Source organism: Tasmannia lanceolata, unplaced genomic scaffold, assembly GCF_043159265.1.
Source record: "Tasmannia lanceolata isolate RefF3 unplaced genomic scaffold, GAP_Taslan_0.1 ptg000015l, whole genome shotgun sequence".
In the NCBI taxonomy this organism is placed as follows: Eukaryota; Viridiplantae; Streptophyta; class Magnoliopsida; order Canellales; family Winteraceae; genus Tasmannia; species Tasmannia lanceolata.
The window spans coordinates 61,159,735-61,176,406 of record NW_027518692.1 but is presented as its reverse complement, the minus strand read 5'-3'; the positions used below and the strand labels follow the sequence as shown (position 1 = coordinate 61,176,406).

Here is a 16,672-nt window from a genome sequence, read left to right as displayed (position 1 = left end):
GACGGTTTGGATCATCCTATAGTATGTTCCATACAGTACTTTATGAAAAAATACGGGACAATAAGCTCTTACACCATATAAAAACCCCCCCTTTATAAACCCTCGTAAACCCTGAAAGCTAGAGAAATTCCACCATGACTCTAGTTGCAGGCTCCTACGAGAAATTCATCTGGGGCTTCAAGCTCAAAACCCCCAAACACCGAACCCTAGAAACCCCTTCTCAAACCCTAAAACCTCTCTTCTCCTACCCATCCCACCGTGCCCCAATCAAATCCGTCGCCGTCTCCGGCCCCGTCGCAGTCTCCGGCGGAGCCGACGACACAATCAAGATCTACGACATCTCTTCCTCTTCCGAAATCGGAACCCTAACGGACCATAACGGCGCCATTACCGCCCTTTCATTTTACAACCCCTCTCCTTCCCTCTCTTTCCCTCGAAATCTCCTCTCAGGATCCGATGATGGATGCGTATGTATCTATGATGCGGATCCATTTGTTCATCTTAAGACGATCTCTGTACACAAGCGTGGAGTCTCTGATTTGAGTATACATCCGATGGGTAAGCTCGCGTTGTCTGTGGGGAGGGATTCGTGTTTGGGAATGTTGAATTTGGTGAGAGGGAAGAGGAGTTTCTGTTGTAGGTTGGATAAGGAGGCGTCGATCGTGAAATTTGATTTGGAAGGGAAGAGGTTTTTTATGGGGACAGAGGAGAAGGTTTCAGTGCATGATTCTGAGGACGCGAGGTTGGTTTTTGAAATGGAGAATCAGAAGAGAGTTCTATGTGTTGCGCCTGGAGAGGTTAGGGTCTTAATATCCCATTCTCCACTATTTCAGCTATAATTGTAGGGATTGTTATTGCTTGTTTTGTTGATTCTAGTTGCATATTTTGTAAGAAAATCTTATGTTTGAGGAAAGTGGGATCGTTACGAACCCGAATAAGTTCGTAACTGATTTAATCAGTCCTCCTTTGTGCACAAGACACACTTTCTCAAACAAGTTTTCTTCATTGATTTAAGAAAGCAAGCGTACATATTATTTATAGAAAAACCCTAATCTAGATAACCCTAATGTCTAAAAGTCCTACCCAAATCAAGCAGCAATGACAGCAATCTCTATAAACAACAAAATCAGAACTAATTTGTTTTACTCCAAGTGGGACCCATAAAGGACGTAACAGGGATTTAGAGGGTGTTTGATGGAGAATCAGAAGAGAGTTCTATGTGTCCCTAGCCTACTAGGTCGTGTTTGTTTTGGGTTTTGATAGCAATTGTGAACCCTGTGTTTTGGATCTTGGTAATGAGTCCAAAACCGATTATTGGATTCAAAAGTAAACGTAAATTTGAGTCCAATAGTCAGTTTTGGACTCACTATTGGTACTCAAAATCCTAAACTAACAGGGTCTTAATGTCCCATTCTCCACTATTTTACATATTCTACTTGTTTTTGTTTATTCTAGTTACATATTCTATGAAAAATTAGAAATTTGAGGAAAGTGGGATTTAGAGGGTGTGTGATGGAGAATCAGAAGAGTTCTTTGCGTCGCACCTGGTGAGGTTAGCCTCTTAGGTTGTGTTTTTTCTTTTCTTTTTTGGATTTTGATAACCATTGTAGATCCAAAAACGGTTATTGGACTCAAAATTAAACGTAAATTTGGCTCCAATAACCAGTGTTAGAATCGCAATCGATTCTCAAAATCCAAAACAAACAGGACCTTAATGTCCCATTCTCCACTATTTCGGCTATAATTGTAGGGATTTTTGTTTCTTGTTTTGTTGATTCTAGTTTCATTTTTTGTGAAAAAATAAAATTGAAATTTGAGGATAATGGGATTTAGAGGATGAGTGATTTTGTGAGGTTTAGGATTTGGTTGAGGTGGGTATTCAGTTTAGTAGTAAAAGATGAATTGACCCTTAGAAATGAAAATAAAACAGGAATGCATCCAAGCACCTCAAGATTTTGTTCTTTTCATTGGGTCATGTCATAGAAGAAGGCCGGTATCTCCTTCCGTAAGTCGGTGAAGCCTTTGGTACAATGTTTGTTGATAGTTGAAAGGTAGAAACTCACGTCGCATCTCACGTTTCAAGTCTTCCCAAGTGGTGATAGAGGTTCACCCAATTGACGAAGTTGAAACTTCAAAGTTTTCCACCAAGCTGCGGCTCAACCTCTCAAGCGAAGGGTCACCAATGCAAGCATCTTGTCAGTAGGCATCTCCTTGAGTTCAAGAATGTTGTTGCTATTTGCGCTTCAATCAAGGAACTCCTCCGGCTGAACTCAGCCATGAAATTCCAGAATCTCTCTACCTTGATCCCTGATTCCCATCGAGTATATTCGCCCCAAAGATGCAAACCTACAACCAAAGCTTTGGATAAATCTTACATTAGAAAACAGAGCATCAAATACCACAACTAGAAACAATTGAAATCCAAAAAAAATGGAGGAAGATGACTTTCAGAAGCAATGGAAGAAGGTAGCTGATCCTCCGCCCCCCCCTCTTCCTCCCTCGCCAACAAATTTTAGATAAAATGTGTCAGTGCGCAAACAATTCCATCTGTATCTTCGAGAAGATATTGGAGAGATTTTGAGAAACAACAGCCGAAGGGGTTGATGCTTTCATGGCAGAGAAATTGGTTTCTAGAAACGGAGGGTCGTGGTGGGGGAGCGTCAAGGTGGTTGAATGGAAAGGGAAAGTAGGGAGTGTGGACATGTCTCTTTAGCGGTGTTCCTGTCATCTGCGACAATAAATTATACAAACAAGAAATAGTCTGAAAATGGGGTGTTCGTAGTAAAAAATAAGGGTGCAAGTATCAGCTCCCTTTATCTAATCATTGAAAGCTTAAGAATTTCAAAATTTTAACAGTAAATAAGGGATCTTGCTTGATGAAGAGATTGAACAGTATCATGCCATTCGTATTTAGTGTCACACTTCAAATCATTGTGCTTTACTACTTCTGGTTTGATTAGTTGGGCATGCCTGTATATGTTGTCCGTAATTTCTGAATGCTCCTGCTCTAGCAGTATGTTGTAACCAAAAGAGATTTGAGTTGATAGGTTGAAGTTGGTTAGGGGGTTTCGTGAGTAATTATTTTGGGAATTTTTGAGAAAATGCATCAGCACCTTATCCATTAATGATGCAGTTTCTCAACAAAGCCTTTGTCCCAAACTAGTTGGGGTCGGCTAAATGAATCCTTTAGAAAAAATTCATGAAGAAGGTAAAAGGAATCTACCCGGCTCTAATCCTGGTTCTAGTTGGGTTCTTCTACGTAGATCATTTTCTTCCATTCTATCCTATCCAAGGTCAAGTTCTCTGTTATGTTCCTAGCTATCAAGTCTTTCCTCAATGTTTCTACCCAAGTTGTTTTTGGTCTGCCCCTACCTCTTTTTACTCCATCAATTTGGCACGAGTCGCCTCTTCTCACCGGAGCATCATTAATGAATCCATTAATGATGCAGTATCCTTGATATTTCAAAATAAAGGGCTCTCACCAAAACATTAGCCTCATTTGCTATTCTTTTTTTTTTTTTTGGAATGGTTTAGCCTCATTTGCTATTCTATGAGAATGTTTTCTGTACTGAAAAGAATTGAGAATTTGTTTACTCCTGGTCATCATTAATTATAATTTGAACATTTGAAGAATATGGATCCTATATGATACATGACTACCCAGTTTGGTGAAGAAGTATCTGGGTAGTTCGTACTCAATGAAAGACTGGGTTTCATATTCTTGTTCTCGTGTCTAATTGTGTATGTTTGCTATTTTTCTATGAATGGAATTATGGAACTTATGCTCACACATTACACCTTCCTTTACTTCCTAAATATTGATTAACTTAACAGAGTGGACTCTTATTTACTGGCGGAGAAGATCGCACTGTCACAGCATGGGATACAATGACTGGGAAGGTTGCATATTGTATTGAGGATGCACATTCAGCTCGTGTAAAAGGTCTTGTTGTTCTTGGAAGTAGAAATGGTGGTGACGCCGCTGAATCCCCTTATCTTGTAGCATCTGCATCATCAGACGGGTTTATACGTGTGTGGGATATGCGCATGGCCAAGAAGGAGAATCCAAAACCACTGGTGGAGGCTAATACAAAATCAAGGTTGACTTGTCTTGCAGGATCCTCTGTTAAATGTGAGTCTTTATTTTTATCCGTTTTGTTGCTGTCTCTCTCATCTTTCAACCTCTAATTTCTTGTCCATTATTGAATACTTCAATCATGTTTGGAACACTAGTATACGGCTCTGAATGGTTGTCGGTGCTCTTGCAATCACTTCGACTGTTGCATGTTTTGAAGTATAATCGTAACACAAAGAACTTGAGTGATTTTGATAGGAACACCTCCCCCCCCCCCCCCCCGGACTTAAAAAGAGTTCAATAATTCAATAACAATATAAAAAACTAAATAAAGCTCTTTTAACATCAACAATAGGCCTCATCTTAACTCTTTGATTCTTCGTGGCATCTTGGATAGATCTTGATCTGTAATTTTCCATATTTCTGTTATTAATAAAATTCTTTTTTATGGTCACTTACAAAATACGAGAAAATAAGGAGAAAGTTAAATTAAGGTTTCGTCTTAAATAAGCCATGTCAACCCTTAAGTCATTTGAATTTGCAATCTTTTCAAGTAATGGTGCATCCGTGTACACCAAAAGAGACGTGTTATCATGTGTCTTCATGAAATATCTAGTACACCACTCAGTTGTTGATTTATTTTTTTCTCAGTTATGTAGTTCTACAGTATCCGCCAGTTTTTTTCATGGTTCTGGATCCCAGTTTATTTATTTGAACTATTATGTATATATCTCGTCTCTTAACTGAATCTTTCTTAATCTTCAGTAGTATTGCTTTATGCAATTGTAGATTTTAATGATTTTTTTCTTCTCAGCTTTCAGGAAACCTGTTGTTGGAAATGGCATCCAGGGTAAAGTGCAGGACGTTGCACTTGAAGAAGATTTGTAAACAAAGACAAATCTAACTGTTAGTCCAGAACTAACTCGGCGAAGAGCTGCCAACAACAGTGGCAGGTAGGCAGGAAGAGAAAAAACAATTCTTTTGTAGCAGTAATACTTTTGAGTAGTCTTCCTAAGGTACTACCTGCAAGGAGAGTTTCGCTACTGGGAATACGAGCGGTAAGTAACTATCAAACGGAACGGAAGAAGAAACCAAAGTCAGACTTAACAAGAGAGTGTTATTCACATTTATTTATGATCAGGACAAATCTGTGTTGTTGTTTTTTCTTTTGTTTATTTATTTACTCAACGATATGATATGGTGTTGCCTAAATGGTGCTTTTGGATTGCCCAAATCAGGAATCAGAATTGGAATCCTATTCCCCCCTCCCATACTCTTCTTTATTTATTTTTTATACTATTCCACATGGCTCTTTAAACTTTTGAGGCTGTTAAAATTGCAATGTCCAAGTTAAAATAAATAGGAGTGTCGTTATTAAACAGCAGTGGATGTCATCTCCCTAATTGAAAATATTAAACTGATTGAAACAATATCTGCCACAAGGAGGTGATTAACAAACTTTCAGCTCTATTAGAAAACTGTGGTAAATGAATGTATTCAATACAAGTCATTACAAAACCTTAAAGGTCGTACATCATCTTCTTCTACTCTTAAAATCCAGAAGAATGCAGTTTCTTGATCAATCAAAGAACCTTTCTTCTTGTCAGTGATTTTTGTACACACTATAAGAAAACATTTCAGATTCCACTTCTCGCTGCTGTTCGATTATTCCACCCCCTCTCTTTTTCCTTCTGTTGCATTTCCTTTGTTGCTTTGCTAGCATTGCTGACCAGAACTCTCTGAGCCATTCTCCCTCTGCTCCCAAATGAGACTCTCACCTGTTCCATCCCCCCAAGTACACCACCCCTCCTGATATGCTGCCCTGGAGATTTAATATACACCTTCTTTTGAACACTTCTTCTCAGTATACTGTTTATCTTCCTCGCACTTTTTGACCCCTTGGAGGCCCAAGGCACCATCTCTGCCAAGTCTTTTTCTTCCCCATCTGCATCTTCTTTGATAATAGGAATCAATGGTGGAGGTAATGGTGGTGAGCTAGTGGCAGTGTCTGGTAATGGTGGCAGTTGTGCTATGTTCATTGCTGTGGGGAATGGAATTAGTGAGTTCCGTCTAGCAGCAGTAATAACCGGAATCGGAATCGGAATCGGATGTCCTATTGTGCAGATGGATGCTCTGCCCGTCCGCTTTGGGAGTAACTCTTCAGCCATTTCGGGTTTGTTTTCTTTCTGGGTGGAATTGTTCTTGAGAAAGTTGTCTATTGAGGGAGGGAGTTGTGGCTTGTTGCCGTTGTTCTCTGTTAGTGGTCTGATGACATTTACTAGGTCCTTGAGTAAGGTTGGTGCTGGTTCGGTGCCATGCTTAGGGTGCCCGAGTGGCCGCGTTGGTGCGAGTGGCGGAGGCTTCATTGATACTGTATATTGTTGTTCTTGTTGCATTTGCTGCTGTATTTCTGCTAGTTTTGTGTCCACATGTTGCCTTGCTAGTTTTCTTTCTACCATCAATTGGGATTCCAACTCCTTCACCTGCACAAAAATAGAACTTTTGGAGAGCTTTTCATAATTTTTTCAGTTCAGTTAAATTCATGATGAAGTGGCTGTTTTGATTCAATGGTTCTTAAAATAGATACAGAATCATGATTTACTATATGTGATTCATTTCAGGACTGATACTGATGTGTAGGTGAAGAAGTCAATCATTTTTAGTTTTTCTTTATAATACAAACCTTCAATAAATAAAGGAAGCCATACTTATCTTAGATCGGTTGCTATGCTGATACTTAAAAGCAATTGTGGTTCGATAACAAAGGGAAGAAATTTGATATTCAAATGGAGGTTAATGTGAATTAACAATAGTTTTGAATTCAGAAATTTGAGAGCGTCCAAGCGATTTTGCAAATGTGATTTTGCAGCCCCTCCCTCCACCTGCAAGCTTGTCCAGAAATTATACATTTGTTGGAGGCCCATGCTGAAATCCTTCCATCACCTTGGAAGGGAGGTCAGGGTTATGAGCCACCATTCAAAACTTGACTTCAGGATATTCATGGTGTGCCAAAAAACTGAGTTGTTTGTGAATGGCTTGGCAGGATATTCACTTTCCCCTTCAGCCAAAATGTTAAACCATGGGTAGTGCGTAGCCCTGTTTTTCTTCTGATTATTAGACTCAAAATTTGGATTTTTGAGAATTGGATTCCAAAATTGATAATTAGATAAAAAATTAAACACAGTTTCAAGTCCAAGAATCAGTTTTGGAGTCAAAATCAATTCTCAAAATCTGAAACGACCAGGGTATAAAAGATTGCTAGGGCCTACATTATTCATGGGGCAATGATAAATTTGCACCCCATGTAGGATAATTCGCACCCCTCTAGAGGGCAGGGGTACGTGGCAGCCGCAGACTTCAACGTCAATTCACGTTAGAGGGTGAATTATCCTAGAGAGGGTGCAAATTTATCATTGCCTTTTTTCATATTAAATAACAAATATCCCAGAAAAACCATTGTACTTTCACAGTTTTAACTTCACCCCTTTCTAAAATGTTTCAGGCTTTTCTAGTTCAGCTCAACTTTGAAGTATATTTTCAGTAAGGGATTTGATAGGCAATTTTACAGAGAGCCATTTTGCGGCAGACTTTTGCATGAAAAAACAGCCACATAGGCTCACTTTTCAGCTGATTTTGTCTTATTCATTTAATTCATCTGAGGTTGCTGTTCTCCCGTGCAAAAGTCAACCGCGAAATAGGTTTCCACGAAATTGCCTAGCAAATCCTTTCAGTAATAATCAATGGCAAAGTTTTTTATGAGAAATAGGAGGAAAGATCATTCCAAAAACAAAAAAGAAATAAGAGGAAAGGAAAAGGGAAACTTGGTTATTATGTCTTGGGAGCTCAGAGTTCAAAACAGAAAAACATATGCTTCTCATACCTTGTCTTGTAGGGTCTTAGTATTTGCATCTCTGGCCTTCATCTTTGATTCTAGACCATAAATAGTCTCCTCCATTTTCCTAATATACCCATCCTTGCTCTTAATATCTTGCTTTGCCTTCTCAGCCTAACAAATGCAGCAAGAAACAGCTCATTGAAATTGAATAGGGAATTAATGATGAGTAAATAAGTGCTTATAGATTTTACTGTAAAGGTACTTCAATGTTAATAATGTCAATTGATCAAGAATTTCAGTAATGACCAGTGATCACAAACTATAGAACATTTAAAAGTTGTTGTTAAAATCACTAACTGTACCATCTGTTTGTATTTAGAAAGCTCGCTAATGTCGATTTGCTTCTTAGCAGGACCAAGCTCGATTCCCTTCACTCTGCTCGCAAAGTTCAGCGAGCACAGAGTCTCACTTGCATCATTCTCGTTAGGACTGATCTGCACAAACATCAGCGTCTTCGAATCTCCTCCTGAAGAAAATAAAAAATCAGTGTGTTTTATGATCTCAAAAAGATTTCATGAGAAAAAAAAAAGTTTAAAAAAATACCTAGAGAGTCTTGCAGCAAGTGGGTCAGCTTGGAATTCCTACACAAGTTTTGAAGAGATCAAAATTCGATACAAATTAAAGAACCAAACAATGAAAAAGTTCTGTGTCTTAAGAACCTGAAAGGAATATGTGGGCTTTTAGTTGCAAGAGACGATATCACATCACCAAGTGCAGAAAGAGATTTGTTGATGTTCTGTGTTTCCCTTAAACGGTCTCCTTGAACATCTGTCTTCGCTATTCTCTCACTCCCAGCTAGATCAACGAGCCATAACTTACTTCTTGTGCATTCTCCATTCACCAAGTTCTCCCCCTTTACCATTACACAATGAATACTGTGAATCAAAGAGCAACATTCGGAAGTTCAGTAAGTCTCACCAATCCATCATAGCAGGTAAAGTAAAGATGATGAATAAATCCATGTTATTTAGGCCCTATCTGTTTTAGATTTTGAGAAAGAATGTGAGTCCAAAACTGATTATAGGACTCAAAACTTACATTTTGTTTTTAGTCAAATAATCAGTTTTGGACTCATAATCGGTTCCCAAAATCCAAACCAAACAGGGTGTTAGACGCTTAAAGTCACAAAGACAAAGATTCACCAGTGTGATCGACTGCTATGCTCATTTGCATTAGTTGAGCCAACAGCTCTCGCATTGCTGCCCGTCTGTAGAACTTCCCAAACCTCGTTCATGTTGTTCACGTGGGCTTCAATCAGTCCTGGAACATGATGAACTCCTTCCGCCACTTGCCTTATTTCAAGCCTAGCATGACAATTAAAATAATTTGACTGTCATTTATTCTGAAAACTCATCATTTCAAGTTTCTTATATATGTTTCATTGAAGAACTAATGGTCTAGTTTAGTTACCTCTTTGCCGCTACTCCAGACTGAGAAGAAGGAACAAGTAAATCACGTATTTGTTCATTATAGACTTCTAAAACGCTTACTGAAATATCATATCGAAATAGCCCCTGTCGCTCACTGATGATTTGAAACAGTTCCTTGAGAGTCCGATAATTGACTCCACGAGCTTCTTCTGTGCCCTCCATTGTAAATGTTTTTCCACTTCCTGTCTGCCCATAAGCAAATATGCAGACATTGTATCCATCCAAGACCGATGTTGCAAAGGGTGCAGTGTCTTCGAAAACATCAGCTATTCATACAGAAATAAAATATATATATATAAATTTCAAGTTTATTTGCAGATGAATTATATCATATGTTTCTAATTAATTACCTTGATCTGCTTGTGGGCAGAAGACAGAATCAAACTTAAAGACCTTCTTTGGAGCGCCATTGGCTTTCACAGTAAGCTCTCCATCTTTTGCAGCTTCAAAATCAATTGCCATTGAAGCTCCAGCAGCTATTTCTTCTGTGTTCAATGGCCGACATCTGCAAAAAACTCTTATATTTCCTACAACAGAAACACCCATCCAGTTAGCTTCTGAATTTCTAATTTGTTTCAGATTACCTCAGTCAGACATAAAGCTAACCTTTTAGTTCAAGAACCTTATTATAAAGTTCTTTCCGCTCCTTTGCCCCTTCAATGAATTTGAGTTTGAGATCATTGTGTTCCCTTTCTAAATCCACGTGTCGATTCACTGTCCAGAACAAAATATGGGTGTTTTTACGTTCTATTAGTCTCGCCAAGAAGACCAAGTAAGATGTGGATTTAAAGGAAATACTAGAATGTATTGGAACAGAAAAAGATGATTAGATTGACATCTTTACTTGTAGATTGAATGGTGGCTGTCATTTGAGTCACATCTTCGAGACACTTCCTACATTTCGATCCTTCCTCCAGTAGGTTGAGGTGTTGTATCTTCAGGCTCTGTTCAATTTTTTTTACAACCAAGGATAAGAACACATTCAAAGAAATTTCCTACGGTTGGTTTTGTGAGTGCAGTAAAAGAAGAGGGAAAGTAGCCTGGAAAAGTCAATGTGTTGACATATTGTTGTGAGCCAGAGAGTTCAGAATCATACAATGGATTTTAGTACCTTGAATTTCTTACTCAATTCTTGGAGGGAAAAAAACCATCGACTCTTCTCCTTGACTTGTCCCTCTACAGCATAAGCTGAGAAAAGAGGACAGTTAAAATTGAATCTTACACCAGTACTTATTATGTAAGCAATATTTTGAGGGAATAATTTATGTACCTAAGGAGCCGACGTGCATGGATTTGCGCATGAGCTCATTTTGAAGCTCCTGTAGAGACTTCCAAGCTTCATGGCATTCTTTACTCTTTAATTCATTCTCCCTCCTAAATTCATCCAGTGTTCTTTTGGTTTCTGTTTGCTCCTTATACAACAAATCATAATCCCTTTTCAGCTTCCAAACTTCTCTTTTCGAGCTGCAGTTACAGTCATTACATTCTTCCTGTAGAATTTCTCCATTGCATGAAAAAAAAATCCACAATTGTTTATTGATAATTTCAACAAATTAAATTCATTTCGTAGAGATAATTACTTCCATCAGTTCTTGCCCTCTCATCTGGGGCCTTTCTTCCTCTCTTCCCTGAACCAGTGTGATGCTTTGAGCTGCCTGTTTTTGAAATTTCTTGCCTAATGCACAAATTTGCCAGATGTTTGTGAGATATTGAATCTTGCTGCAAATCTCGTGCTTTTAATTGTGGGGAAAGTTTGTCTCTTCGGATCCTCACTAAAGAAAATTTGTATATAATTTTATATGCATCATAGTCTTTTTTTCATATAATCTTATATGCATATAATGGCTATAATACCTTTATATCTATCTTAATTACTGGATTCCAAAGTAGCATTAATGTCCCATTTGCAAATAAGATTAACTTAAAATATAAATTCGACAAAAAAAAAAAGATTAACTTAAAATAATCTTATGGAAGCAAATAAAATTTAAGTCTCTTTGGATCCCTCCTAAAGATAATTTTATATGCATATAGTCTTATTTGCATATAATCTTATATGGCATATAATGGCTATATCTATCTTAATTACTGGATTCCAAAGTAGCATTAATGTACCATTTGCACATAAGATTAACATAAAATAATCATATTTGCAAATAAGGACAGATTTTGGAGGTATCCAAAGAGGCTTTAAGTTTTCAATAACATTTTTGTATCCATTTTAAATGTCAAGTGAATCAATTGAAATGTACCTGTTGATGAATCCTTGCGTATTGAAATGCCGCACGCAAGGGGATTTCCAATTACTCCTTGGAATCTTATGGATAACCCCTCTTCTCCATTAACAAAAGCTTTCAGATCAGATAAAACAAGAGGATGATTAGAACCCACTTTAGCATAGATGTCTATGCTAGAAACAACCTGCAAAAACATCAAGAAAATTAATGAACAAATAGATGATGAAACTACTACAAGTGTACTATTTTGCGTATAAAAAAGTAGTTATGATTTTGTTTGAATCTTGGATTCTCACCTTCTCTTCCTGTATAAAGACATCAAATACTCTCATTCCCATAGGTCCGTTTGTGAATATTATCTCCGCGAGGTGCAGGTCGATAATATAATTCCCAGCTTCTAGGGTTTGAATTTTATACGAAAAGTTCCCAAATCGAGCGGTTTGATACAATTCATGACCTTCACCGTCTCCAATCTTCACTTCTGTTCTTACAACATCACCACCTGTGAAAAAACCATCCTTTTGAAAATCGACCCCGCAATAAGCTACAGCCCTATCTACTCCCCCAACATTTATACTTAATACTGGTTGAGAATTTTCCATAATCTCATCTATTTTTGTCTCATGGACGACATTCGATATTGTTTGAAGCTCGAGCGAAGCTTCCATGTACCCATTTTCATTTGAAGCTTGTGCAGCTAAATTGTATACGATATCTAAACCATCAATTCCATTTTCTAGTGAGAGCTCAACAGAGGAAATCAGTTTTCTTCGAAAGGATTTCGTAATCAAATCTGGTGTTTCTTCTAAGTTACTGCAAGGGATGTCAGGTGATCCAGCACATATAACCAGATCTGGCGATGTTAGCGAAAATCCCAACACGGACGGAGCTGAAAACAGTACAGGAACCAAATTAGTAAATCCTGATGAGATATTTTAAAAAATGATTTGATGTTTATTGCACTAAACAGTAAAAACTAAAAAGATTAAGAAATTACAGTTGTTCGTTTCGTCGGGATCACTAGTCCTTGCCATTTCCTCAATTTCCAAGCTCTTCATTTGCCAAGAAACATCTGTAAATAAAAATGAGTCAAATCATCAAAAAACCCATATGGCAAATGTAATAAAAAAAACAATACAAAAAAATGGCGAAAAGATCAATCAAATTACGGTTTGTCGTCTCATTGGTTTTGCCCACTGTTTCTGTTCCCAAGTGTTGTTCTTGCCACGAAACATCTGCAAAGAGATGCTGGTCAAATCATCAAAACCCTAGATGGAAAATTGTAACATTATTGATTTATCAAAAATTCACAAAAAGATCAATAAAACTACTATGGATTGCTTTGCCGGGCGATTCAGATCCGCGTTCTTGCCAACAAGAATCTGTCAAAGAATGTGAAATCATCAGACAATTCAGATGAAAGAAGTGAAAAGATTTAGGATTTGTTGCAAAAAAATGGCCTAAAGAGGAGCTAGGTTACGTTTTTCTGCTCTCTCCATTTTGGGCTGTTCTTGCCAAGACACGTCTGTCAAAAGAAGTGGGTCTTGCCACAGATCTTCCATTGATGATGAGAATTCAATCAGAGGGCAATTTTTTTGAAAAAAAGTAGACCGTTGAATCTTGGAAAGAGGGGCTTTAGAAAGAAACTTTCCTTTGAGTGGGGGCGAAAGATTTCTTGAAACGGTCGAGATCGTAAAACATTCACTCATCCGTTATGCGGAGAAGAGACCGTTAGAATTTTGAAATTTGAATTTTTACCGGTCGAATAAAATGAAAAGCTCTAATTTGAAACTTTATGGTGGGGTTGGTTCACATGATTCGCCCACTAATCCAGATGAAATAGTAAATGGCCAAAATGCCCTCACGCAGTGAACATTTTTAAGAAGTGCTCGTGTCTTCTTGTACGTTCAATCCAATTCTTATCATGCATGAAGATGTTGGATAATCCTGACCTTACCTGTATTATCGAATAATCCAGACCGTCCATACGGTGCAATATGGGTAAAACAACTGATACGATCATTTAAGCTGTGGTTGGGCTAAAAATTACTGATATGTGCCTACCATGTTTTGGTAATTGCACTAAACTATCCTTGTCTTTTATTTTCGAAAACACTACCAAAAAGGGATTTCGTTTTGCAAATAAAGACGAAAGTGAAATTCATCTAAAGTTACAAAAATAAAAGTTAAGAACTTGACAAAAAATAATCCTAAAATATAAATCCCGTTGACATGTACTGTCTTTAAATCGTTCATAGCTTCCTCAAGATCATGTTCAAATCACGTGATCTTCTGCTCGTTATATAAGTAATTGAAAAGTCTTTCTAATGATACCAAAATCAAGCCAGAAGAATAAGATTTAATGTCTAAAAAGTAGGTTAAAAATAAGATGACGAAAATAATACTTTCGTAAAAGACACTTGTCATATCTTATTAGGGAGTCGATTTAAGATATTTGGGGAGTCTAGAATGTGTTGATGGAATTTTTAGTAAAAATATATACATTCGTAAAAGGCACTCCCCATGTGTCTTTCTCCGGGAGAGAGAAAGACACATGGGGAGTCGATTTAAGATATTTGGGGATTGATATATCACTGCCCTTTATTTATTGTAAATAACAAACCTCACCTTCTTGGTGATTTTTGTTTGCATCTACTTTCTACTTTCGTATATGATCATAACCATTGATTTGAATCGCACCATTGAGAACACCTTGATCAAATGGGCCTTGAATTTGACGGATTAGACCAAGGCCATGCGGTCTTCTTAAGATAAAATGGACAAACTTGATTTTACATACATGCCCACCTGTCCCCTTGTAGGACCCAAAAGTTACCTTTTACCATTAATGGTAAGCGTGACTTTCATGGGTTATTCTCTTCCTAAAGATTATACACTTATAAATGGGTAACTCGTGCACTCGTGCCCAGACGCGACAAAATGGCACCCGTACCCCGGGTACCCCCGGCCTGTAGCAAACTTTGCGGGTACGGGTACCAATTTTGTTACCCCCCAAAATAAAGACCCGCACCCGGCCCGCACCCGTGACCATCAGGTGGCTCTGGGTCGGGCCCTAGTTCCCGCGGGTTACCCGTCAAAACTAGGATTAGGTTTTTTCTTGGTTTTCATTCACTAAAGACTAAACAGTAATATCGATTCAAGCAGATTTCAAGCTGAATTTCAAGCTGATTTGGCACAAAGCCCAATCGTAATTTCAAGCAGATTTTGCTACATGCTGAATTTCAAGCTCTCATCTCCAATTTTTTTGTGGACAAGTCTGGTGCAAGATTTAGGGTGGTCTGGAATAATTTATGTAGACAATAGTAGCTAGAAAACTGGTGGACTTGGCTCGCACGAGTGATATCTTGTCTTTCTGCATCCATGAGTGGAATCCTTCTATTACATACAGTCCTTGACTGGGGCTAAGTTTACTAGAATGTGTTTATGGAATTTTTAGTAAAAATATAGTCAGGCTTCTTTATAATTCAAGATCTGCATGTTTGATAATGTAATAATTGAGTGGTATCTATCACGAAGTCTCCATGGTTATTTGATGCTCTTTTCGGGATCATTTGCTCCTTAGCAAGTACTAACATTTCCGGTGGCTGGTGGCATTGAAAATCATGGGCTGCTGGGAAATAGCAAAGTAGAGACTGTTATTTCCATGTTCAGGATTGTTGATTGAGAAGTTTAGATATTCAAGGAGTTTGTGATGTTATCTATGGAAATTACTGAATTAATCGCTGCACTTGCCTTTATTTTCTATTGGATTATGGTCCATAGAAAATGAAATCGTCGTTGCCGCAAAAGGTTTTTTTGTTAAAAAAAAATTAAATATATATTTGCTAGGTTACCTGCAGGTTGGGTCTGGGTTACTGAAAAGCCTACCCATAGAACTGCGGGTATTTTTTACGCGTACCCGGTGGGTACGTACCCGCGCGGGTTACCCGTTTGCCGGGTCTACTCGTGCCCCCTAGTATGATCCTCACTCTCTGAAATATTACCTGTAAAATGGATGGCTTAGAAAATTTTGAAAAAAAAATGATGATACCAACAAATGAAGAAATATTTTTCCGGCTAGATTTATCTACAGTGGAACCAACAACTGAGATTTAAATCATGCTCTCTCTCTCTCTCTCTCTCTCCAAACCTTTCAATGAGGCCCAATACCTAGCTTTGAACAAGGTAGGCCCTACCATACTTTGGAAATAAAAAATACGTGCACCAACATGCGGAAACCATATAAAGTGTGTATTTTTTTTAAAATCACTTAGGCCCACCGTGTTTGAAGATCCAAAACGTTCATTTGTTGGGGCCCAACATAAATAGTCCTTGCCCATAAAATCATCTCCAAAGGATGATCCTAACTATCTGATGATCTACTATGATCTACTGACAGACTAAACCTCTATAGATTGGAGAGTTGGGATCATTCTATAGAGATGATTTTTGGGGAAAGGCCTCTTACATCGGGGCCCAACAAATGATTGGTTTGGACCTTCGAACAAGGTGTTTTCTAATAAATCAACATTATATGGTGTCCATACGTGGGTGCATGTATTTTTGGGCCTACCTTATTCGAAGATTCAAAACGTCCAGTTGTTGGGCCCAGCGCTATAAGCGTCTTATGTCACCTCCCCGCATTAAATCATCCAAAAATGTTGCTTCCATTGAACTTTTTACTTATGCTGGTCGTTGAAATATGAACTAGGATCTCAGACAGCGGGCGGTAAACTGTGCTGAGCTGGCTCCCATAAGAGATGACTCGTGGCCTGCTTACACAGAAAAGCGTAAGAGAAACTGCCGGAATTTGGACTCCGGTGGACCCTCCGATGCCTTGGTCAGTATGGGCAGCAGTAAAACTTGAGTTCTCTTGAGGGCTAAGGAATAATGGAAATGACTGAACGGCGCGCGCATACCTTTAGTTTTGGCCCTCCTTTTGTAGAGTAGGAGATTTTATATGGTGAATGCTCATGTAGTTCGGTATTGGAGTTACCGCCCTTGATATTTGATCCCACAGCAGCACAATTTTTAT

The 16,672-nt window shown here is 38.2% G+C and overlaps 3 protein-coding genes across 3 annotated transcripts in view; 1 reads left to right on the top strand and 2 right to left on the bottom strand.

Moving 5' to 3' along the window:
* LOC143892835 (uncharacterized) overlaps window positions 1–16,672 on the bottom strand; it is a 29,162-nt gene that overhangs the window by 9,502 nt on the left and 2,988 nt on the right. The window lies entirely within an intron of this gene.
* Window positions 87–5,395, top strand: LOC143892832 (Transducin/WD40 repeat-like superfamily protein). Its single transcript, XM_077397728.1, has 3 exons — window positions 87–797; window positions 3,835–4,132; window positions 4,890–5,395. The coding sequence occupies exons 1-3, from the start codon at window positions 135–137 to the stop codon at window positions 4,961–4,963; spliced, it is 1,035 nt and encodes a 344-aa protein (XP_077253843.1). The 5' UTR covers window positions 87–134; the 3' UTR covers window positions 4,964–5,395.
* Window positions 5,472–13,374, bottom strand: LOC143892831 (kinesin-like protein KIN-14Q). The gene is made up of 19 exons (XM_077397727.1): window positions 13,118–13,374; window positions 12,969–13,019; window positions 12,807–12,872; window positions 12,635–12,709; window positions 11,934–12,526; window positions 11,653–11,821; window positions 10,981–11,075; window positions 10,671–10,890; window positions 10,512–10,588; window positions 10,245–10,344; window positions 10,007–10,114; window positions 9,751–9,927; window positions 9,381–9,666; window positions 9,113–9,274; window positions 8,630–8,845; window positions 8,514–8,551; window positions 8,273–8,436; window positions 7,956–8,081; window positions 5,472–6,558 (listed from the first exon to the last, which is right to left on the bottom strand). Exons 1-19 carry the CDS (start codon window positions 13,344–13,346, stop codon window positions 5,713–5,715), a joined length of 3,798 nt encoding a protein of 1,265 aa, XP_077253842.1. The 5' UTR covers window positions 13,347–13,374; the 3' UTR covers window positions 5,472–5,712.